This window comes from Colius striatus, chromosome 5 (genome assembly GCF_028858725.1).
Source record: "Colius striatus isolate bColStr4 chromosome 5, bColStr4.1.hap1, whole genome shotgun sequence".
NCBI lineage: Eukaryota > Metazoa > Chordata > Aves > Coliiformes > Coliidae > Colius > Colius striatus.
The window spans coordinates 239,596-264,943 of record NC_084763.1 but is presented as its reverse complement, the minus strand read 5'-3'; the positions used below and the strand labels follow the sequence as shown (position 1 = coordinate 264,943).

The following is a 25,348-nucleotide window of genomic DNA, read 5'->3' as shown; positions in this document are numbered from 1 at the left end:
AAGAGCCTTTTGCATTGCATATTCCAGTGTAAGAAGGAAGAATTTATGATGTCACCTCTGAGATGTCTGTACCCATTTAACTGTGCCTCCACAGTGACTACATTGGAAAAACTTCCAGAGGAGCGCGAGGGGGGTGAGAAATCTCCCCCCGCAGTACAAATCTCCCCCCTCTCTGAGTACAGAGGCTGTGCATCAGCTACACATTGCAGGCTGAGTTGTGTACATGCTTTACTGGGACTGTTTCTCAGACTGATAAACCCTGCTGTGCCCTCTGTGAGGCACAGGCTGGCAGGAATTTCTGATTCATTCAGGGAGCTCGATTCAGATTCATCCATCACCACGGCCCTCGCGAGGCTGCGGCGTGGGCGGCACAGCCACAAGAAGCATTCATCTTTTTATCAGGCTGAATGGCAGTGTGGAACAGATGGCAAGGGGGCAACAGTAAAATGGATCTTTTGTGTCAAGAGCCCAGTCCCTGGGTAAGCTCTTGTCCCTGACCCGGGTGCTGCTGTGCACGTGTGCTGCCGCTGCTCCTCTTCCGAGGTTTCTCTGGACTCTGCTTTGCTCCAGTCGATGAAAATCTGCTTTCAGCATTCATCCTAAATGTATTCACAGCTAGTTTGTGTGCAGTTGTTTCTATGCCAGCATTGTCTCTTTGCATGAATGTTTTCTCCCTTTGGTATTTATAGCAAGAGATCTGACCCCCTCGTGTCCCTCAGTCTTCCTTTGGCAGGGCTAGACAAGCCAGGACACAGCCCTTACATTTTTGTCTTTGAAAGAGTGCAGAGACCTGTTCTTTCTTACTCTTTCTCGGTTAAATCATTTCTTTGGAGAGACACTGAAGTGAACAGCTAGACTTTTTAAAAGGGGCAGAAACTACTGCCTTGTGATTAAAAGTATACATTTATATTAGAAAACTCTTTGAATGAGAAAAGTTGGCCCACCAGATAGGCAGAGTAAACCTTTCCTCTGCTTCCACTGCTGACACCTAGCACAAGGGTTACGGGAGTGTGAACTACAGCGAACAGTGTGCAGAGGAAGTGGTGAGGGCAAAGAGCTAAAGAAGTTCTGAAAAGCCCAGCTCAGGAACAGGAAGCCTGCAGGAGACTGAGCAAGTCTGGCAGACTGCCAAGAGGGCAGAGGGGAACCAAGATAGAATTTAAGGATCTTGCTGCATAACTGAAAAGGGGTTTGCAGTACATGTCACTGCAAGAGTTTCCAAACCAGGACCATTCCATTCCCTTCCTTTGAAGGCATTTAGTGTCTGGCATAAGGCACAAATGTTGGTAGAAGCTGTAATGTTTTAAGTATTCACAGAATCACAGAGTGGTTGAGGTTGGAAGGGGCCTCTTCCCATCCCTAAAGAGGCCTACAGGAAATATAAAGAGGGGGACTCTTTATCAGGGAATGTATTGATAGGGTGAGGGGTAATGCTTTTAAGTGGGAAGGGGTTAGATTTAGATAGATGCAAGGGGCTGAGGGGCAGCACTGAGGGGCTGGAGCGTGGCCAGAGCCAGGCACCAGAGCTGGGGAAGAGGCTGGAGCACAAGGCTGCTGGGGAGGGGCTGAGGGAACAGGAGTGTTCAGCCTGGAGAAGAAGAGGCTGAAGGGAGACAGGAGTACTCTCTGCAACTCCCTGACAGGAGGCTGCAGTAAGCTGGGGATCAGCCTCCTCCCAAGTAACAAGAGGAAATCACCTCAAGTTGCCCCAGAGGAGGTTCAGATTGGAGCTGAGGCAGAGCTGTTTCCCTGAGAGGGGTGTCAGCCCCTGTGCCAGGCTGCCCAGGGAGCTGGGGGAGTGCCCAGCCCTGCAGGGATCCCAGAGCTGTGGAGCTGAGGTGCTGAGGCTGTGGGTTGGTGCTGGGCTGGGCAGGGTGAGGGCAGAGGTTGGACTTGATGACCTTAAAGGTCTTTTCCAACCAAAACGATTTTATGATTCTGTGTCCTCAGGAGGAAGGTTCACAGCACACAGAGTTCTCCCTGCATATGAAAATACTTAAAATGCATTCCTGTAACTGAGTGCTGTAGCAAACTCAGAGCCACACTGTCACGTCAAACATGTTTTGTTCCAAGTGACAAACAAGCACATTAACTCCCAAAAGTAACCGCTGGATGAAATCGTTGTCCTTGTGAGAGCACTCAAAAAATTTTTGACCATTTTAGTCTTTTTCCATAGCAAGTGCCATGCATTTCAAATAGCACAAGTCTGTGAAAGATTTTTAATGAGGAAATCATTACAACTACATCAAAAAGCAATTGTGGCTAGAAATCAAAGTGGTTTGATCATCTTACAGTTCACATTTGTACACATTTTTCTTGAAAAGGTAAAATCCTCTCAATTACAGCAGTTCCTATGATGATAGGAACAGTTCCTATGATGATAGGAACAATTATTTTTCGCCTCCACTTTGCTGTAACGGCCCAAAAGACTTCAATGCTCTTTGAATGTCACGACAAATCGTGATCCAAAATTGGAACTTTACTCCCATCTGCTGGTGAGCCTCTGATATAGCTTGAGGCTGGTTATTGAGTCGTGGTATACTTCAGGAGGTACTGTAACAATAATCGGCATAAAACATATCTAAGTGTATTCTGACATGAATGGTTTTTTTGACCAATCAGTATTTGACTCTAGATAACAACTTTTAAGTGCTCAGCACAATGGAATTGGGTACTACTAAAGAAGCACATTTAGCAAAAACAATGGCCACGACCACCAAATATAACGGGTATTTTCCAAATGTAGTTCTTGCAGGCACTGAAAAGACAGAGCTTTCTCTACTGAGATGAGAGCCTATATCAAAGCTGCTATGAGGAGATGTTTCGTGCATATCTGTATATCTTTATCTTTAAAAAATAGGGAAAAAATTCTTAGCAGAACTGTTACGGTTTTTTTTTCACACCTGAAAAAAATTGACAATTGGTTTCTGAATATTCATATTTCACAGTTGCATATCTCTAATTATGAAGGCTAGAAATACATTGATATGGGTACAAATAAAGCCAGATAAGTTCTTCATAAATACATGACTCCATCAGCTGGGTTTTAAGGTAAAAATATCAACTATTCAACCTATTTCCTGTCAAAATACATGCATGGACTCGCAATGCTGTGAAGCTTCTGATTCAGTGTTTTGCTGCACAGAGAGAGAATCACAGATAATAAGCTAATTTAATTGTTTTGCTGATTCAGTTCCTGTAGCAGATAACACTGAAAGAATCATCTGATTTCTAAAACTAGTAAGAATTGCCATTGGCAAATACACATCTCATGGAATCTGTTTAGAAACAGGCAGCTAATTAATTATAGCAGATAGATCAATGTGCTGCATTATACCTCTAACACATCACTTCTGACTACATGCAAACATATTTAGGAGATAGCTCTATGTTCTTTTCCAGTGCAGGTTTGGAATAAATTCAGGATCTGAGTCTGGGAGCTATGTGTGACTCTGTGTGTTTCCGAGGTCATCGGAGGAGGCTGCCGGCTCTATCTGCCCTTGGGGGTTGTGGTGGCCATGTGCCAGGTGTCCACCAAAGCCATTCGATCACTCCTCCTCCTAAACTGGACAGAGGAGATAGAAATATAATAAAGGGCTCATGGGTTGAGATGAGGACAGGGAGATCATTCAGCAAACTGCCCCAACATGGGTCTCATCCAGAGCAGAAACAGTCCTTCAGGAATTAACTGCTCCAGCATGGGTCACCCATGGGGTCACAAGTCCGGACAGCAAACCTGGTCTGGCATGGTTCCTCTCTCCATGGGTTCTCAGGTCCTGCCAGGAACTTGCTCCAAAATGGGCTTCCCACGGGGTCACAGCCCCCCTCAGGCATCCACCTGCTCTGGTATGGGCTCATGCCCAGGCTGTGAGTGGATCTCTGCTTCCCCAGGGCCTCCATGGCTGCAGGGGCACAGCTGCCTCACCATGGGCTGCACCATGGCCTGAAGGGGAATATCTGCTCCAGCGCCCTGTATGATATTTCTGAATATCACTGAAGTGGAGTTATACGGAAGCCTAGAAGATTTGAGGAGTCTGGCCAGACCAGGTGATGACAGAGCTAAACCCAAACGTGAACTGCAGAGCCCCTGACAGTCCCAAGTTTATTTCAGCTCATTTCCTTGTGATCATCTGCCTTTATTAACGCTGCTCAGCTTTGCCTTTGCTTGACAAACTTACAAAATGGATTCCCCACTGCCACCTTTCTCCTCCTGATTGCAAGGTGACTGCATCATCCTTCTGAAAGTGCTGTTCTGACAATTTGTCAGTTATTAACTCCTTCTCCCTCTCACAGTATTTGCACAAAGACAGGATGGAATGGTACACATCAGTGCAGATGTGGCTTGTCTGATGTTTATGTCACTTTGTTATTAAAGAAGAAAGGTAAATGTGGCACACCAGTGTAATAATTGATTAGAATTGTTACAGGGGAAAAAAAGTCTCACTGCCATTGTTTCTTCCACAACAGCCTGGATATAAATAACATCTGTTCTTAGCTGTATGTTGAAACACATTTTTTTTAGCAGGGTCTGTCCTCAAGGTTGGTTTTAGGGTTACAGTATCAAAAGCAAAACAACATAAAGCAAACACACAGTTCCTGAAAGCAGCACTCAAGCTGCAAAGTGTCACGAAGAAGCTGAAGTAACTCATGCCAGCTGGCCTGTAAATCAATAAAGATATCAGGACCCAAATAACCTTGGCTCAGATATAAATTCTTCTGCTGATCCAATACGTGGCAGATACAGGTCTGTGAGGTGAGTCTCTTCCAAAATGTAATGATTTCAATTCAAAAGTCTTAAAGGGCTTATTATGTGAAAATAGTGCCTTTGTGTTCCTCATCCACCTACATCATGCCCAAACTAAGCCCGATGCTCCAGTGAATGGCGGCATAAATTCTTTGGAGGGAGTTAAGACACATTTTCTTCCCACCATCTGAGTTCCAGCCTTTTACAATCCATTTATTTGATAGATGTAGGCTCTTACAGCAACTTGTTCAACTGAAGTTCAATTTGCTCATGTTGAATAAACGAGGCAGGTCTCTGTAGGACATGGAGACCTGTTGCACTGCTCCATATTCGCCTGTGCCTACTGACTGTTGATTCAAACAGCTTAGGTACACCACCATATGCATCTTGTTCTAGCTTTGTGCATGGAAAAAGAAGCCTGGGCATATGATAGGGTGAAAAACAATGCCATGTTTACTGCAGGGCTGTGCAGGCATAAACAAAAGAGAGCTGCCCTGTGCAAAATGCTGTCCCTGACTAGTGAGGCTGTGCTCATGTTCAGCCTGCCAACTCACTATAGCTTGAATGACACAGAGAAAGCTTGTTGCCCTTTTCTCTATACAGTACAAGAAAAGCCCACAACACGTATGCTCTCACAGGCAGACACAAACCCCCTGTGAGGCAGCAGGCACCACAATTGCACAGGATTGGGGATGGGGATTGAATGTTTTCTTAAAAGATGGAATTAGGCTTCTATAGAGAAAGCTGAAGCAGGAATGTAGGGAGAGGTCAAGGGAGAAAAGAAATCAGGTGAGAAGAGAAATCAGGTGAAATGATTTTGTGCAGAAAGAAAGATGCAAACAGATGAACAGGCTGCAGCTGGGGAAGCTCAGCCCCCAACAGCATAAAAGGCCTTCGGGGGAGGATTTTTCTTGATGTCACCTAAGAGTCTCTGAAGCTCCTCAGATATTCTGTGCTGGCCACCTCAGCACACATCCAAGGAGCAGCACACCTAAGGTGAGTGGCTTTGGAAGCATACGATAGGGAAGGGCGACAAGGAAGAACAAGCCTATCCTGAGAAACAGGGACAAATTGGGAGCTTTATATAAGAATAACTTCAGTGGTGTCTGGGAGATTATGGAATGTTGTATCTGTGTCTTTTGGTGTCTAAGTATCCTTAAGATTATAGATTGAGGGTTCCATTTTCTGTATGTCTTTTCAACATAGCTGCTCTAAAATAGATCAATACTTGTTTATTTGCAAGTGTAAAAGGTCAGGAGAAAAGAGAAAACAAACAAGCTGGGCTGCTTTGCTGAATTTCCACAGTCCTTCCAGGTGGCTGTAGAGAGTGATCGTGTCTTAGTCTCCTTTTCTCCTGGCTAAAATACGTGGTGAAATGTAGGATGAAACAACTTGAGCTTTTCCTTGTGAGTGCTGCTTGGCATAATGGGATGTCACAGAGAACGGGCTAAAGGTCTGGCTGATTTCGGTCATGAAACAGATACGGGACAATACCTTTTCAAGGAGTAGCTCTGCCAGATACAAACCATGAACTGTGACTTAGCGGGCAAGATGGCTGCACGGAGCAGTGCCCAGCCTGTGCAACTGCTGCCTGTGCCGCGAGCACATGAGAGCAAACGGCGCTCAGCGCCTCAGGAGGGGCCGGGGCCGAGGGAGCGGGGCCGAGCCGCTGGCATGAGGCGGCAGCCGGCTGTGGGAGCGAGCGGTTGGCGGGAAGAGCCCGGGGGGCCTTTCACTGCTTTCACTGCCTCATGGCTGCCCTCTGCCACCATGGCTGCACCTCGACACAGTATTCCTGTCTGTAGGGTGAGCTGCAGGAGGCTGCAGCGGTCACGGGCCAGGCTGCCCAGTGCTTGGAGGAGAGTCACGATGTGCCTGAGCAGAACTTTCCTCTAACGCAAGGATGAGGAGCCAGGTGTCTTAGGAAACAGGTTCTGGGAGCAGAAGAAGGCATTAATGCCTGGGCTACGGCCACACTGACAGTAAACCAACAGCTTTATTGTGTGAACTGCTTGGTGCCTTTGAGTAGGGAGCAGAGACAGATGAGGAGGGAAGCTCTTGCCTCAAGCCCCACAGGCTGATGGTGCCGGAGCAGCGCGAAGTCAGCACAAAGTCTGCAGGAGCTGAGGCAAGGTGAAGGTGAGTGAGAGAGACACGACCACCAACTGAGCTCGGCACTAGCAGGCCGCCCAGACTTGGTAGGGACTGTGCGTGCCGATTTACAGAGCAAGGGGGTAACTTCCACGTAGCCAACCAGCATCAGAAGGGGAGGGGCTACTACTAACCAGTGACTGAGAATTTAGGCAGGATTTTGCCCATCGAATAAGAGGATCAATAGGGGCAAGTTGTGTGGGGTGGTGCAGAGCCCTGTCCCTGCACAGACATTATGCAGCTGCCTCATGGCACAGCGAGCACCGAGCCCCTCAGGTGGGACCACAGCCCTAGGCATTGCCCCAGGACCCACAGCCCCCAGGGCTGCTCTGTCCAGCTCCTGCTGTCGGGCCTCATCTCGTGCATGCCCCTTGTGAGGCGCCTGATGCAGCCTCTGCTCTGCCCCAAACTTCCTCTGGCTCACAGTTTATCCAAGTACTTCACATGACTTTTTTTATCTTTTCTCCCTGGTAGTTTGTACTTGTTCCTCAGGGAGTCACTGTTCATCTCTGTATCATCCCACAGCTCCCTTCTCACTCGCTGGCACCAGTGCCTAGGGCTGTATGGTTAACTGGACCTTGATTAAGACACTGAAACTTGTAACTCCTGTGTAAATGTTCCAACCAGGCAGACTATTTCAAGCTTTCTCAGTCATTCTGAGAGTTTTGCAGCAATGCAGTAAAATACTCATTGGAGCAGCAGTTGTCACGGATGGAGTCACTGGCATGAATCGCTGCTCACTGGCATGGGATACAAATGATGGTTCCAAAATGATTCTATGATTCTGTGGTTTAGTGATGGGCTTGGCAGTGTGAGGGCAGTTGTTGGACTTGATGATCTTGAAGGTCTTTTGTACCAGAAGTGATTCTATGAAACTCCTCGTGCTCTGGGGAGGGTAGGTACCTGGTAGGAAGTGCCCTTCCTGGGGAGTGGAGCTGTGTGCTACTCAGCTTAGATATGAGGGGATGGGGATGTGGTTAGGTCAGATAACAAGGCCCTTCCTTAAGTGACATGGTTAAGGACAGGGTTCTGCAGAAAGAAGCTGCACTCAGTCAGGAAGAAGTGAATAGACAGATGTTTTCAGAAGAATTCGATGTTTATTGCAGCTACTACAGAAGTGAAAGTTAACCTCAAAATACTACTTAAACATGAGAGATTTTGTTTATGTTTCTTCTGTAATTTTGTTTATACTTCTATAAAAGCTCGTAAATTTCAAAGCTTCAGACTGAATAAGTGCTGGCCTAGGCAAATAGACTTGTGGAAATTCAGTGTTGTCCTTTTATGTGAAGTTCCCATCCTTGACATGAAAAGATTTTCCAACTCTGTTTGAACACACCCTGCAAAAACTGGTTATTAAAACCATTTCCTTTAAAAAAAAAAAAAAACAGACACTGGTGGCTTTAAATGTTAAAATATGGAATAATACTGTAAACTGTATGCTTTCTTTTTAATTGCCCTTAACATGGTCTTTTAATTGCACTTCGCTTCTTGGATTAAGCTGAGAAGAGCAGAGATGATAGGGCTTGGAGTTCAAAGTTCTGCCTTATTTCTCCAATGATGAGCACTTGAGTTCAGAGAGGATGCTTGGGGATGAGGGGGCACTGGGAAGGGCAGACAGGGTCTGAAAGAGGAGGGTTATTAATCTGGGATTTAAAAAGCCCCGTGAGTTCAACAGGAGACTTCTACAGGCTGAGATGTATATGCCATGAAGTCTGAGTCTCAGAGACTTTGGTCTCTTCTCTTGATGACAAACAAGAAAATTTGCTACTGTTGATAGCTGTGAATCTACTCATTGCTGAATGGGGCCATTTAAAAAGAGTGAAATGATGCCTGCAGGGTTATTGTGTTTGTTTGGCAGAGGTGAAATAGCCAGCAGCACATAATCATGGTTTCTTTGCTGTTGCTTTTAGAACAGAAACTGTCCTTCCTGTTTCTCATGCATGAAAAACAGGAAGAATCTGATGCTGAGGTTCCTAATGAAGTTCTGCACAAACAACACTTGGGTGGTCACTCACAGCACATGTCACCCTCTGACCAATACTGATGAGGCAATATTGATGAGAGGTGCAATTAGAGAGGCTCTGCTGAGGAAATGAAGAAGGCTAACCATCTTCACAGCTTGTCACCATGACAGCACCATAGTCTCTGGCAGCCTCAGTTCTGCAAGCACAGACGTTTACGAATTCTTGTGATGTAGCTGATAGTTCAGATGATAGTTGCCTTCTATATGAATAAACAGGGGGACATATGATCATCCCAGGTGTTTAACTGTTTGCACAATGCTTTGAGGCTGTATTAGCCAACACGCCTTGGCTGACTATTGGGATAGGACCGAGGTAGCAACATGGGTAAGAGTGTGCTGTTTTGTCAAGTCCCCATTAAAACAACCCTCTTGGTAGGCTCTGGGATCAGACACACGTCCATGCTGTTACACACTGGACCTGGGACGTGCCAAATGTGCTGTCAATAAAGCAGCACAGGAACACCCCCCAGCAGAGTGGCTCTGAAAGTGGTCCTCTGTGTGAGGGCGAGGCAGGAGGATGTCAGGGGAGGCAGCTGGCAGGGCCCCAAGGACACCAGTGGGATTTGGGTGCTCTGAGCAACCTCACCTCTGGCCTCTGTACGTGTCCTCTGGCCATGGCCCCAGGAACCACACTGAAGCTCAGGTGTGGGTCCTGTCTTTGAATGAGCTGTGTGTGTAGTTGTGAGAGGGAGAGTTCCTGTAGAAACTGATTTTTCCCTTTCTTGCTGTGTGAGCTTTGGAGAGGTTTTTTTTCAAGGAAAACTGCAAGAAAAAGTATATCCAAAGTTTTATCTATTTGAACTCTCAGTAGCAAAATTTGGAGACAGCTTTTGACCTTCCTGTAGGATCTATATTATGTCCCCTAGACAAAGCATCAGAAAAGCTGCAGTGCTAACGTGATAGCTCTGAAGTGAATGGCAGGAGGGATGAATCCCAAGGAGTAGTCCAGGCAGGAGGAAGCGGCTCTAAGACAAACTGTGGGGTTTCAGATGCTACAATAATCAGCAGTAACTAATACTGCTGAAGAGACTCCTGTCAGTTTTGTAATCTGAAGGCTGTCATTTTGCTGGTGTTGTTTTAGTAAGCATTAGTATTTTACCTTGCATTAGATAAGGGAACCTTAGGTGTTTAAGAGACAAAAAGGTGGTGACAGAAGCATAGGTATTGTTTTATGCAAAGATAAAAGTAGTTTCTGTCCTTTTGAATCCCAAGATTCACACTTGGGGAACTTTGCCAGATACCTGCATTGAACTGTATTGCTTCGATGTCAGAGTAATGAGTGTAAAACAGGAAAAGTGAATGGATCCTCTGCCATCAAAGTGTTTCTCAAGTATCCTCCAACATGAATTTGCAGGCATCCAACACTACCCATGCTGCTATTCAAAACATTGCTGCGACAGAGAAAACAGCATCCTCTGTGGAAACCTTAACATGAGTCCCTTAAATAATTTTACCCCGGATTGACATGTGCAGGTACATGGTGAGTGTCTGCTGTCTGGAACACTCGTGACTGTTCATCATTTGACGTGACATTTGATGGTGTAAGCAGAGAAAAGAAACCTTCACTAAGCCGCTGTACAAGCCCATCACGTGCCTGCATCTGGTATGTGTTAAGTTGTTCTTTTTCCCCTCTTCTTACCTCAGCAATCTGGAAAATGGATATAGCACAATCAGAACGGTTGAGCCAAGGTATAAAGGAGAAACAAAAGTGGGTATCACGTGTAAGAACTCTGACAGAAGAGATGTGAACAAGGTGTGTTTATAAAAGCCTGTCAGAACTGGAGTTGCATGGAGGACTGTTTACTTTGCTCTCTGGTGTAGGAACTGAGGGCATCAAAGTTGCTGACTAAACCATCTCATAACAATCAAACATGCAAAAATAGTCCTTCACGTGATATTCGACTAAACCACTAAAATTATTGACGCGGGATACTACAGATGCTGAAAGCTTACTTTCCCAAAGAGTCAGACCAGGTTGCTCTCTGAACTGATGTTAAAGCTGTCTCTGTTTTGCATGACAATTTCATACTGGAAAAAACAATGTGCTCAATGGGAGGAAATTTTACACTGGATCCCATCCTTGCAGGCAAAGACAAGTGGATCACAAGCTTAGAGATTAGTGCCTGATCAGATGATCACCCTGCAACTATATTCATCAGGAAAAACAGTAAAATTACAACATAAGCATGCTTTTATTTGTAAGAGTTCTACGAAACCAGAAGCCTCATTTTCAACTGAACACGGTGAGAGGAAGGCTGCAACCAGAAAATCAGAGGGAATTGCCATGATGGTTTCACTGTTGAATTTAAGTGCAGGATTTATCATAAAAGTAAGTTCTCATGAAATTACTGATTTTTTTTTTTTTTTTTTTTTTTTTGTAGTTCAGTTCACTGACAGAACACAGACAATGTCGTTGCTCCTGGTAAAGATCTTGGTCCTGGATCTGGTTTTGCTCATGCAAGTTTCTGAATCTACACAAGATTTTTGGTGCAATTAACACTGCCGTTAGAGAGAAGTAGTTGCTGTTTGCAGACAATACAGGAAACAAATATTTTTGTAGGGTGAGGGGGTGTAACTCTTATATAAAGCTTTTTTTTTCTCAGTTGAAATTAATGACATTAGTTAAGAAGAAAAATTTACATTCTTACTGTATTTTTAATGCTGAGATAATGTATTCCAAGCCCGAAGGAGAAAATATCAGCACACTCAAGAAGTTGTGTGGGCTCAGAGCATTTGGACCATGCAGCCAGGTTTTGTCTCTGTTCACGTGCTGTGTACAGAATACAGAAAAACACAGTGTTCTTATCTGCCTCCATCTGAAAAGGGGAGGGAAGCAAAGGAGAACAGCAGTGAGGGCTGGTGGTCCCCAGGGGATGGGAGCCAGGGGCTGCAGGGCAGATCCAACATTTTGGCAATTGGGTTCAGCCAAGAGTCCAGCTCATGGTCACAAAGCAGATCAGAGGCTGAGCTGGGGAAACGATTCTGCAGGCTGGGGTCCAGATCAGTGAAGGCTGGAGACAGGCCTGGCTGTGACAGTGGAGACTGGTGTTCCTGTGGCATTACTTAGGCTGGAAAGGAAAGCCCGGGCCTGAGACCAAAATGTGTCCTGGCATCCAACTCATTCAGTCCCACCAAAGGATTGCCCAACGAAGAGAATGTGGGTGATTGACAATGATAGATTCATCTGTCAACGGGAGGTTTCAGCTGCTTTGGTCCCAGCTCCAATCTGGGGTATCCAGTGCTGACCATCTGGACCTGCTCCTTCTCCACAACAGGGAACGACGTTTGAAATTGTTATTGGCGTCCATCACTTGTTCTGTGTTCAGGAGGAAGAAGGGAGGGCATCCCTCTGAACACACTAGTGAAATAACATAAAGTTGTAACTGCTTAATCAGAGCTTCCATCTGGACAGTGTAAAGCTGCATTTGGTATTTTCACCTTTAGTTAATTGATTGATAATTGTGTAATTCTGTTATTGTTCATCTCCAGAAGACTTTACCTTCAGAGAGGCTGAGCCGCTACAGTTTTGTGGCCAGGCAGCTTCTTGGTAAAAGTTGTGTCTGATTTAGGTGTCTCAGCTGACCTTGCAACCATATTAATGCACTTATGCACACATGCAGTAAATGCCAGTGTGGTCTTAGGAAGTATCATTCCTGAGAGTACAACTTGTTTATTTTAACCGACTATACATACAAATGTCATTTATTTAAAAATGCATTCTACCTGCAGAGAAATTTTTAGTCACAGAGAAAACCAAATATTACTTGATTGACCTTGAGTGAGGTCAGCTATTGAAAATGTGAACAGTTTTCCCTTCTTGCAGATGCTTTGGTTTAACACTCCAGAACTTCACCCAGGATAACTCTCTTGCTGTCAGCAATGAAGTATTCTTGTTGGATTGGGCGCTTCTAGCATATGGCATTTGAAAGCTCTTAGAGCTGGTAGAGTGAGAAACTAAGTTATTACCACGGAGGAGTAAAAAATGTTTTGTCCTTCTGCCTCCAAATTATCAGCAGCATGCAGCGCTTATGTAAATTTTATCACTTGTAACCAACACAAGGATCATCAGTGCAGTTACTAGACCCATTTTGTGTATGTGTTCATGTGACTAGTTCAGAACAGCTGTGCAAGAAGCAGTGGGAAGGTTACAGCTTAGCACAGTCCTTGGACCTGATCCTCAAGATCTAGGGAAAATTTCTGGAGTGGTATTGTTACAATTTATTTTGGGCAGTAGTTAATGACATCCCTGTTCATGCTTCATGCTCCAGGGATATATTACTGCTTCCAGGTCATCATACAGTACTGTATAATACTGCTAAACTCCTGATAAAGTGGTGAAGGCATCATTGAGAGGTAGGTTGATAGTAGTTTATGATGCCACCATGTATTCATAATTTATATAGAAATTAGGAACATGAGAGGTGGAAGAAATCTGTTAAATCATTGAGTCGAGTATCTTGCAGTCACATGTAATATTTTACAGCAATTATCAGCTATTTAGATTTATTATTCTGTGTTTATTGAGAGCTGGTCCAGAAGATCACTCCCTGATTGTTAGAAGTCCGTTTTTAATTCCCAGTTTAAACTTAATCATAGATTATATCTGTCTTTTTGTTGTTCTGCCAATTCTGTTGCCTTAAATAGTTCTCACTTCCAACTGTGTGCCCTTAAAATCTCCAAGGATGTGGCTCCTCCCATCTCCAGGGCAGCCTGCTTATGTATTCTGCAGGTGAAATCTTTTGCCCTTCCAGTCAGAATTTCTGTTGGTTTTTTTTGAGTCTTGCTTCTACGAGATGCACAGGTACACAAGAAGAGCTTGACTCAGTTTTCTGTATAAACCCTCTTAGGCAGTTGAAGACAGCAATCAGATCTCTCTCTTATTCTTCTCTCAGCCGGACAAACCCAGTGACCTCAGTTTCTCCCTCTATGTAATTCCTCCAGCTCATCAAGGTCAATCTGAATGACAGGCCTGTCTGTGAGTGCACCATGGGCTCCCTCTAGTTTTATGTGGCATGAAACTTGCTCTGGGTCCTTCGATCTGCTTTTCCAGGTCATTGGTGAAGATGTTAAACAGTCAGTAGCTGCCTTGGCCCCAAAAAAGATGCTGTTTAATTAGGCAGCCAGCTAGATGATCACTGGTGCTTAGAGGAGTCCTTTACCTTTTGCCTAACAGGTAAATAGAAACTTCTCCCTATTTTCCTTCTCTCTCCTCCTCTCCCGCACTGTCTGTACAGATATGCACACATACACACACATTCTGCAGAATCATGAGTTTCTGTTACATAAATTGTCAGTAAAGGAAATTGACACAGAATATGCTAATTTTTGCTCTTCTGAATCATTTTCACCTGCTTTTTCAGGTTTTTTCCCCATAGTGCAAGACAAATCCAGCAACAACAGTTGAATGATATGCTCAGCACTGCAGGCTTGTCTGCTGGATTATCAGCACATAGTATTCAAGAGTCCTGAGAATAAATATATACAAGGGTTTTTTTCAGATGACTGTACTATAGGACACAAAAAGCCTCTGTTCTCAGGGACATTGTGTAGGAATCTGTGTGAGTCAGCTCCCCCTGTTCAGGGTGAAAATGATGTGTCATATTCTTATCTTCCTTCTTGACCCTGTTTTCTGACTGCTCTGTGAGTATTTCTTCAGTACTGCAATGTATCTTTTTTGGGTCCTTTTTCTTTTTTCCTTTCCTTCTCTCTCTGATTTGTCAGATGTTGGAAAGCAGCTCTGTTGCCTCAAGGCTGCTCATCAGTTTAGAGGTACAGTTTCTTCTGGCTATGAAAATAACTCCGAGAGGGGCTCTGGTTCTTTGTTCTGTTACCATGACATCAAAGACTTTTTCTGTATCATTCCTAAAGTGCCTCTTCTGAGTACTGGGAAAACATCCAGGTGGTGAATTATCTGGCATTGTCCTCCCCTATACTTCTAGTGCATGCAGTGAATACTTCTACTTGTTTGCCTCTGATATTGGAATGATAAGTGGTGGAGGAAGGAGAGTGTACTGGTTACAAGGATGTAGTTTGAAATCTGCAATGTTTCAATGTTGAGATCTCTTAAAAAAAAAAAAGCTTAAACTTACTGTAGCAAAATGGTTAACACAGCACTGGTAGAATCCCCTTGTATTCTTTTTCTTGATATTACCTAAGGAAAGGTTAACTAGAAATCAGAGGGATGTGACTGTTCAGTGCTTACAGACCCATTGCCATGTCGGCTGTGCATGTAACAGACACATGGAGCAAGTGCCTGATGTTCTGGTCAGAGGTGTAGTTAACTGAGAAACAAATGCATGGTGGAGCTCAAGATGTTGGATGTTGCATGGGCATTAGAGGTGTTTGTGTTCAAACTGAGCATCTCAGCAGCATGTTATACCACACAAGACAGAAGTGGACACAAGGATACCTGTGATGTAGCTCAGGCAAGAGTCAGGGAGCCAGTTCTCAAACAGAGCTCCTGGGCCCATGGTGCAGAGCATTTGAGTGGAAGCCCCAGGTGAGGCTGGTCAGGACAAGTACAGTCTGTTGATGTCTCCATGGCCTATTTTTCCTGTGTAGTGCCTTGGGACAGACACTCAGATATTTTTCAAGCCAGAGTAGCCATTCTGTTACCAGTATCACGTTATTAGCATCACTACCCCAATACTATGTTTCCTTTCAGCTTCTGACTTGTTTGGCTCATCGGGGCACCCATACTTGTTAGTTCAAGTGCCGCTTACTCTTGACATTTTACCTTCTTTCAGGGCTATCTGGCTGGGACTGCAAATGATGTTTAATTTGACACTGCCTGTCAAAGGTCAGTGCTTAGTCTGGTTCCTCTGTCTGTGCTGATGTATCTGTTGCAGACCGCTATCATATCCCCCCTCTGTTTTCCAGAAGGTTTATCTCTGTCATTGTTTTACAGAAGCCATTGCAGGCATATGATCCCATTTTCCTAACCCTTCCCATGCCTTCGTATTTCTTTTGAGATGGGGGACCCACATTTGTGTACTGCATCAATCAACATTTTTGTTTTGCCCATTTTATTCTTTACTCCTTTCTTAGCAATGTTTTGTAGTTGATTTGCTTTCTTTCACAGTACTGGGCACAGAGAAGGCATTTTCATACACCTGCCTGTTTTAACTGCTGCAATAGCTCAGGGCTCTTCATTTCAGGTGTGAAGATAAGACAGTTTATTCCCACAGGTACTACTTCTGATTGACCTTCCCTAAATTCCATCTTCCCTTTCTTGACCATGCACTCAGTATCCTCAGACCCTTCTTGCAGTTGTTCTCAGCCTGCCATTCCCTGTATTTCCCTAAATGACACCATCCCATCAGCAGAATATGACCCTGCCTTTTCCAGATGAGGAAATGTGTTGCACAGATCAGGTTCCAGAACACATCCTTGTGAGATTCTATTGGTGACCAACTTTTACTGTGAAAAGGGACCCTTGACTCCTATTGTCTTACTTCCCATCGTTCAACCCTGTTATTTACCCCTGCAATTATGCCTTGGCAGTGTACCTTTTTAAAGCTGTTCATGATTGATCTCTACAAATACCTTCCAGAAATCCATGGCCAGGATTCCAGGGTCTGTCTTCCTTGGACACAAGCTTGTTGACTCATGTTTCAGTAGGATTGTGAGGCAGTTCTTCTCCTTATAAGTGCCGCTGTGACTCATCTTTATTATAGCATCTTTGTGCATATGCTCACTAGCTCTAATCTGCCTTACAGTTTCCATTAAATTGCCTGCTACAGACATCAGGCCTGTACTTTTCCAGATTTCTTATGGCATCCTTGTAAAAAATAGAGGTGTGTCATATTGTAACGTCTATCTGCTGCTACCAAAGCAGTTTTATCCTAGAGGTTGTACAGGACCTTTGAATTCTTTTAGAGTTGCTGGTTATTTACCATTTTGGTCCTTGTGATTAGTTACTACTAATTTTGCCTATATATTCCACACTGATTTTTTCAAGACACAACCCCTGGTGAATGCCTCTGGAAGAAGAGCTGTCCTGGGAATCTCCTCCAGCTCTGCTGGAGGGAACACAGGTGTAAAGAATATTTTTTTTTCTGTTTTCTCTGTGTGCTTTAAATGTCTTTTAATTTTCCTGGTGCTGCAGACTGTCTGGCAGGCTTCCAGAGTCTGAAGTGTTTGAAAAGGGATTTATTATTAGATTTTATGCCTTATGCAAGTTGTTCCTCAAACCCTTTTGGCCTGTCTCATGCTGTGGTTTGCTTTTCATCTGTCACAAGTTTGGATTCTGTTTTCAATTTTGGGACTAAATTTAGCTTTTGGAGGGATGCTTCTGAAAAGCTGTCCACAGCAACAGGCTCCCTTGTCCCTGCTGTTTAACCATGGCAGGTTCCTTCTTCCTCTTATATGCATTTGTACTGAGACTCCAGTAAGGTGTCCCTGAAGTCTCCATAAAAAGACAAAGTTATTTTGGCTGCCCCTCCACTTTTAACAAGATTCTTCATTTTCAGGTAGTTTGTTTTTTGGGGTTTTTTTTTAAATGAAAGCATATATTGCTGAAGTGTGTTTGGTGGTGGGTTTTTTTGCTCATCTTATAGGGGTTTTATGTAAGGAAGGAAAGGACAAAAGAGACAGAATGTCAGTGTATGCTGCAATGGGCTGTGCTGACAGCACCTGGTAACTCCTCCCTCACCTTCTGGAGGGCCACACAGTGCTGTATTAACTGCTTCTGGCTGCAGGGATTGTAAACCCAATGGCATTTGGAAACACCTAGGAACTGCTTCTTTAGAAAAAAGGAGCTACAGGAAATCCTTTGCACAAGAGAGTATTGTGTATACACAGGAAACTAGTGCTGAGCATCTAGACTTGCAGCTCATGGGCTGCATTCCATTTTGTCTTCCTCGCCAGAATCTCAGTATGGTGGCAACGGTCTTCTCTCCCAAGCAGTCACTGAACTCCACCATGGGCTTGACTGGTCATTATAAATGACTGTACCACGAAGCCAGAGTAGGAGTGAATGTGCTTCTTTTAGCAGATATACCTTCCTTTGCATAATGTCACTGGCAGTTGATTACTTTCTTCCTGCTGTCCCACCTCATCTACTCTCTGCCTTGACCCAGCATCTCTGCTACATATAGGAGAGATCGGTGTCCCTTCCATCACCCTAGAGGTTTCTATGGATGGGCTCAGCGATGACTTTTAAAAGCAGCTGTCAGGCCCAGAGAAGCCCCAGTAGGTGCCTGCCCCTCAGTCTTTCTTGGGCTGTTTTAAAGTTTACGCCCTCACTTTCAGCATCTGCATGAGCCACGTGGCAGGTATGCTTGTGCCTGCCCTCTCTGACCCATACCCACTGGCTTCACTTGTGCCTGGAGCTGCTGGGTCACTACAGGCAGGCTTGCCTGGCACCCTTGCCTGCTGGCTGAAGTGACCCTGCTCTGCTTCTCTTCCTCAGGTCCTGCTGCTTCTTGACAGTTAGACGGGTCCCACGGAAATAAAAAACCAGCCTCTGAGTAAAGAAAAAAAGACAGGGAGATGAATATTCAAGTGTGATGGAGTAGAAACCAAAGCTATGTTTTAAGGGAGGGTGTGTGATATTATGGGGAGACCTTCAGCCCTATTCCTGCACTGAAAAGCAGAAACAATGAGGAAAAGATACAGACTCTTTAGTTGGACCAAACGAGGAGGATGAAATCCCATGTCGGTACAGGGCCCTGGACGCGCATGGCCGCGATGGAGCCGGCCCAGGCCCCGCTCCCAGAAGAGACCCCAGACCCAGAGGACAGGTCCCGCCAGCGCCTGGGACTGGGGCAGGGTACGGTGTGCCGGCAGCCGCATGGAGGGCTTCCCGCCAGGAGCCGGGGCCCCCGGGCAGCGCAAGGCAGGCTCTGCCCGGGGCCGCAGCCAGCTCCCGCGGAGGCCAGCGCCGTGACGGCCCGTGCCCGCCGTCCGGCCGGGCACGCAGTGGGTACGGCCGGGCCGCTGCAGGCAGAGGCCCGGGCCGCCACAGCCGCGCAGCCGTTGGCCCGCCCTCCTTCCTCCGCCCCCGCTGCGCTGCTGCCTGCGCCTGCGCGGGCCCGCGCTCGCCGGCCGGGGGCAGCGTGCGCGGCGGGCACGGAGCCGGCCCGGGACGGAGGGCAGTAGCCAGCGGCCGAGCTGTCCCGCCGAGCATGGCGGAGGCGCGGCCCGGCGCAGGTGGGTACGGGCGGCCGCGCTCGGAGCAGCGGAGCGGAGCTCCTGGCGGGCCGGGGGACGCGAGCTGCGGCACCGCCTGTTGCCGCTGCCCCGTCCGCGCCGCGGCTTGGCCCGTGCCGCCGGAGCGCGGGGCCTCCTCTCGGCGGTACGGCCGGCAGAAACACCCCCCGTGGGCCGGCGCCGGGAAACTGGTCGCTGCCCGCCCGCGCCGGGAGGCCCCGGAGGCTGCCCGCGGGAGCTGCGGCGCTCGGCGGCTGGCGGGCCGCGGCCGGGGACGCGCCTTTCGGGTCTGCATTTCTCCCCCCTGGCCTTTACCGTGCGCGTTCGGGTTAACTTTGGTTTTACTAGGGGTGGCTGCTGAGGAGGAGGGGGAAACAGCCTTCCGAGGTCCATATTCCAGCCTGACATTTGATGATTTATTGCTTATTACCAGCACCTAAAGATAAAAGAACTCTCGTGTAACTGCGTCTTGTGTGTGTAGCTAGAAATAATACTGTTGCTGAGAGTTGTTAATAATATTTGGTGTTTTCACCGTGTTTCTTGATTTTTCTTCCAGGCTGAGTAGACCTCTCAGATAATCAATGCCACTTTGGGGTCACTTGACGAGCTAAATCATGTAATCATTTATAGAGTCGTTACGCTTCTGCCAGGCAGAATCCTGGATGTCTGTGACAGGGGGATGAAGAAAATACAAATCTTCCCTTTTGCGGTACCCTGATGTCAATTCCGATTAAGGTTATTGTTAGCTTATATCCTGAATAGAAAGAATCCTCTGTCTCCCCTGTTCTTGGCAGACTGGCTATTGTGATGGAAAACTGATTTGAGTTCAGCTTTTTGATGGGACAAGAGTGGGTCCACAGCTGCCTTGTGGGAAGTGGACTAGCCTGGGTATGGTTCAAAGAGCGGAGAGTGATAGTTTCAGTAAAGAGAACTCGGTGCAGGCAAATATCTGCTTGTCTGTTTATCTTGTATGTTGTTGGGCTGCAAGTCAGCTCAGGTTCTGAAACCTTTCGTACAGTGTGTATGTATTGAGGAAAAGGATCTTAAACAGGTATCCTGAGCTAAAAATAGCCAAAAAGCAGTAGGCTGCTCTGGATGCTACACCATTTCTATGTTTGCTTCACAATACTCTTAACACAGGTACTGTTACAAGGCCCTAAGTTGTGGAGTTCATGCATCACGCTGGTGATATGTGTTATGTTATCAGGAACCATCTTGCAGTGAGTTTTGACTTGTGTTTGTGCAGTATAAGGATGGGAACTTGCTTTTGCCTTGCAGCAATGGAGTGAGCATGTCATTTTGAGAACTAAATATGAAAGATATTTCTGCTCTCAGGATAAATCTGGAGAAGCAGTTGACAGTTTGGGATCGTGTCAGATGTGCAGCATGTCCAGGATATTTTACCAATAGTGAATGATTTTTGAGACCTGGGGAACAAGTGTAAAAGATAAAGGGGAAGCAGGTAGTTGTAGAATGATTATTCATGTTGGTATACCTTTCAAGTTCCTAGCCCTGTGCATCTAGAAGGCACAGGTGGTATTTAATGGCCATTTAGTTTTTTTTCCCATCAGTTGTCATAATTGCTGTTGAACGTAGTTTGGTTTTCTTTGTCATAATGACACATGGGTCGTTGTCTGTGGTACAATGCATCATTAAATAGAAAATATCAGAGGGTTGCTATAAAGCCCACTGTAAGGAAGTGAAGACTTATTTATTCTCCTTATGTAAAGCTCATTCTGTAGTAGATACTTATACTAGAATGAGGAAGCTACTTAATGGCCGAGTTGTGTTTCTTTCCCTACTTCTATATCTCTCCTATGTCATCTTGAAATGGGCCGGCTAAAACGTCATCACAGTGTGGATGCACTGAATTTGGACAACAGCATAAAAAGACAAGACACAGCACCATGCATCAGTATGCCCAGGGGACTAGCTAGATGGAAAGCAGCTCAGTCGACCTTGGGCTCCTAAGTGGGCTGCTTGCAGCCCACGAGTCAGCAGTGCACCCCCTCTGTGAGGAAGGGCAACAGGGTCCTAGGCTGCATTAGGAAGCACATTCCCAGTTTGTTAAGGGAGGTGCTCCTGCCCCTCTGACACCAGTGAGACCACCCCTGGAGCACCGTGTTCACTTCTGGGCTCCCAGGACAAGAGAGACAGGGATGGACTGGAGAGAGGCCAGTGAAAGGCCATGAAGATGATGAAGGGAGTGGAACATCCCTCATGCGGGGAGAGGCTGAGAGCTGGGACTGCTTAGCCTGGAGGAGGTTCAGGGTGGTCTGATCAGACTGTGTACAAATATCTGAAGAGAAGGAGTAAAGAATATGAAACCACATTCTTCTAGGTGGCATTAAGTGAAATGGCAAGAAGCAACAAGTTAAACCACAGGAAATTCCATCTGAACACAAGAAAACGCCTTTTTACTGTGAGGATGGTCATATGCTGGAACAGATTGCTCAGAAGGGTCGTGGCCTCCTGTCCTGGGGATACTCAAAACCCAGCTGGACGGACACGGACAGCTTGCCCTAGCTGAGCCTGTTTGAGCAGGGTATTTGGACTAGATGATCTCAAGAGGTCCCTACCAAACTTAGCCATTCTGTAATTCTATGCTGCTGATGATTTTATGTGGTTAATCTTTCACAAATATTTTTTTGAAAGAGTTGTAGCAAGGGGAGCTCATTTTGTGGAAGATGTGCTATGCAGTTGGAGTAAACTGGGTTCTGGGCAGGCAGATTGTTTTGTATGAAGATGGGTTGCACTACCTGAGAGTCTTTAAGCCTGAGTCAGAGTAACTCCTGTCGAGGGAGAAATCCAGCCCTTTGCAAATTATGGGATGCTGTAGGTGCATGTGTAAAATGATCAGAGAAGACAGAAAAGATCAAGCCTACTGTTCTGTGAGGAAGACGTTGAAAGCTTCCAATGCTATGGGGAGGCCTCAGATTTCCAAAATGCACCATTCCTTTATGTTTTTATTCTGGTGCAGTGCAAAACAGGTACAATAAGACCTGCAGGGCGTGCCTTCCCTGTAACTAGTACTTTGTGTTCATCTGACTGGACTATTTCTTGTCAGGATACGTGCAGCGATGCCACGAGTAGATTGCTGTGTGTGCACACTGTACTGTCACTTACATTTAAGTGAAAGAATATGTTGAGTTCCTTGAAAACTGGAAATATCTGTCCCAAAGTTACCTTTATCTTCTGCTGAGAGTCAACGGATAAAGAGAACACATAATCATAGTATGTCCTGAATGGGAAGCGTCTCACAAGGATCACTGAGTCCAACTCCTAACTCCACCCAGGGCAACCTAAAAGTTAAACCAGATATCCAAGAGCATTATCCAAACACTCGAGGCTGTGACCATGTCCCTGAGCAGCTTCTTCCAGTGTTTCACTGCTCTCATTGAAGATCTTTTTCTCATACTACCAAATCTGAACTTTCCTTGATGCAGCTTTGAGCCATGCCTTTGTCACTGGCCACTGGGAAGAAGAGCTCAGCACCTGCCTCTGCACTTCTGAGGACCTGTGGGCAGCAATGAGCTCACCCCTCAATCTCCTTGTCTCCCAGCTGAAGAAAGCTGGTGTTCTCGGCACACAGTACTCAAGGTGATAGTATTTTTGGTTGAATTTGTGGGGTTTTTAATAAGAAGTGGTCAATTAAAAAATAAGCATTTGTCCAATCAGAAAGACTGGTATTACTCAGTGTTGTTTATTTGTACTGATCTGAAGCTTCAGAAGGAACAGGAAATATTATTTTCTTAAATAGAAGGAAAAACCTTGAGGTGCTACATCTGGCACCTCAGGGGCTGCCCTGTGGACTCTCCTACCCATTTTATTTTTTTTTCTGACTGGTCTTCAGTACTTTCCCAAGTTGAAAGCATTAATTGCAGAGCGATCTCCTGTACTTATATCAACCCTTTAATTGTATTTTCTCTCCCCTCTCCATCTGAGGAGGGAGAGTGGTAGAGTGGCTTTGGTGGGCACCTTGTACCCTGCCAAGGTCAGCCCACAGGCATTCTGTCTCTATCCTCAATCCATGCTAAAGTGGTGTGATGTGTAATGTTGCCGCAGAACAGGCATGAAACCACACGAGTTTCATCTGCTTGGTTTTAATTCATATTCTAGCTCTTGGGGATATTAAAGTCTGTGATGTAGAGGTTGTCTAAAGGTACTGTGGTTTTCTTTGTTTATTTTACAGATGCACAGTTTTAGAGGTTTCGTTTTTCTTGTGATTTCTATGTATGTGCATGTAAACCTGTCAGAGGACACTTGAGCCAGTGTTAGTTAGCTACCGATTATTAGACATTTATATGTATTTTGCTGTTTCTTGTCTTGGCAGGCAGAAATTGGTTTTAGTAGAGTTTGCCACTTGTTTGGATTTTCTTTTTGATAATGTAGAAGCTGACAGTAAGAATAGGAATCCTATTCATGGGTGATATAAAAAGTCCTAATGAATTATTCATATCTTGGAGGTGCTTTTAAATGTCTGAATCCTGTTTCCCATCTGTTTCCTCAAACATTCTTCATTATTTGGAAAGTGCTTTTAAAAATACCGCTTCCACAGCTACATTTTGGATCCTGGTTATGCTTCCTGGAGGCCAGACTCACTAGTGAATTTGGCAGCATTTTAGAAAGCCAGCGTTTTAAATCCATGTCCAGCTTGGTTTTTGATGTCAGTATGAGATGGTGTGTTTTACTGCTCTACAAAGCATGCTTACGCTAGCTTATGTCCTGCAATCATTTGAAAGCCCTGTGCAGCCATTTGTTTAGAATTCATGCAGGGGTTTTACATAGCACATCTCCTACCTGAAGAAACAATTGTCTCTAATAATATAATGCACTTCTTAGAGGGCAGCTGGGTGATGGTTTAGAAACATGCTTTTATTAAACGTTAAGAAGCCATTTGTTTTACCTCATTATATCCATCCATCAGACTTCAAATTTTAGGGTATGCAAAAGAAATCTTAAACCAACTAATAAAACAGGTTGTTTCAAATAAGGTTTGTGTAAGTAATTGTAGGATTGCATCCTGCCTTCATATAAAAAGAGGTGAAATTTTATTTACAACAAACTACAGCTGTTTACATTATAATGTAAAAGTACTACAATTTCTGTTTGTAGTGCTCTTTATTAGTGACAGAAAAGAACTGAAATTACGTGTAGCTGTAGAAAGAAAAAGGAACAGGTTTATGTTTTGAGTCCTTTGCGTGGGATACATGTGCTGAGAAAAATGGAAGGGTTTCAGGGAAGCTGTCCAGATTCTTTCAGATGTAGATACAGTATCATGGAATCATAGAATGGTAGGGGTTGGAAGGAACCTCTAGAGATCATCTAGTCCAACCCCTCTGCAGAAGCAGATATCTACTGTATAGAGTAAAATAGTTCAGGTAGAAGGGACCTACAGTCATCATTGAGCTGACCAAAAGCTAAAGCACGGCATTAAGGGCACTGTCCAGTTGCCCCTTAACCACTGACCGCGGGGCATCAAACGCTTCCCCAGGAAGTCTGTTCAGGGTTTGATTACCCTTTTGGTAGAGAAATGCTTCCTCATGTCCAGTCTGAACCTCCCCTGATGGACACAGCTTTGGGCAGTTCCCATGGGTCCTGCCACTGACCAGTAAGGAGAAGAGCTTGGTGCCTCTCATTCTGCCTCTCCTTAAGATTGTTTCTTATCACAGTCCCTAGCTGTTCTGAAAGACCTGTGTCTGGTGTTCTGATTCTGTTGTCTCAAAATCAGATTAGTATTACAGCTTTAAAAACCCCCCAGACAAACACTATGTTTACCATTTATATCAATAAAAGTAATAATATGTAACATGATACAGAACAGCATATAACAATATACTGTATTAATCATAGCATATAATAACACACAATGTTGTATTAATAACATGTGCAAATTAGTAGTGTATTAAACAATATAATATATAGTGATATATAAAGTCACAGATACAGTGTCTTTGCAAGGACAAAAAATCCAAAGTTATTTCAGTTGAGTCTCTCTCTAAAAACTCGTATGAATTAAGTTATTCGGTTAAGAGCATCCTTGAATGTGTTTTTAAATTATGAACTTTTAGTAAGCTTAAAACTTCACTTCCACAGACCTGTATGTTGTATCTTTTCTCTGGCTATCAAACCTTTCATACTGGTTATGACCATTCCTAGAGGTATTAAAAAAAAGTCCTTCAGTTGGAAGTTTATGATATTCATGGAAAAAATGTTAATGCTTTGAAGTGTTCTGGTTTGATCTTCGCTTCAAGATACTAATTTCCTCAGTCTTTGTA

At 45.0% G+C, this 25,348-nt stretch overlaps 1 protein-coding gene across 4 annotated transcripts in view; it reads left to right on the top strand.

Moving 5' to 3' along the window:
* Nucleotides 1-18,961: 18,961 nt before the first annotated feature.
* NFX1 (nuclear transcription factor, X-box binding 1) overlaps nucleotides 18,962-25,348 on the top strand; it is a 54,244-nt gene continuing 47,857 nt past the window's right edge. For 3 of the 4 annotated variants that reach the window (XM_061996192.1, XM_061996191.1, XM_061996194.1), the window contains exon 1: nucleotides 18,962-19,070. In XM_061996192.1, the coding sequence (XP_061852176.1) occupies nucleotides 19,046-19,070 (25 nt within the window). In that variant the 5' untranslated portion in view covers nucleotides 18,962-19,045. Of the gene's footprint in view, nucleotides 19,071-22,516; nucleotides 22,671-25,348 lie in introns of all 4 variants that reach the window. The other variant, XM_061996193.1, reaches the window with a different exon arrangement.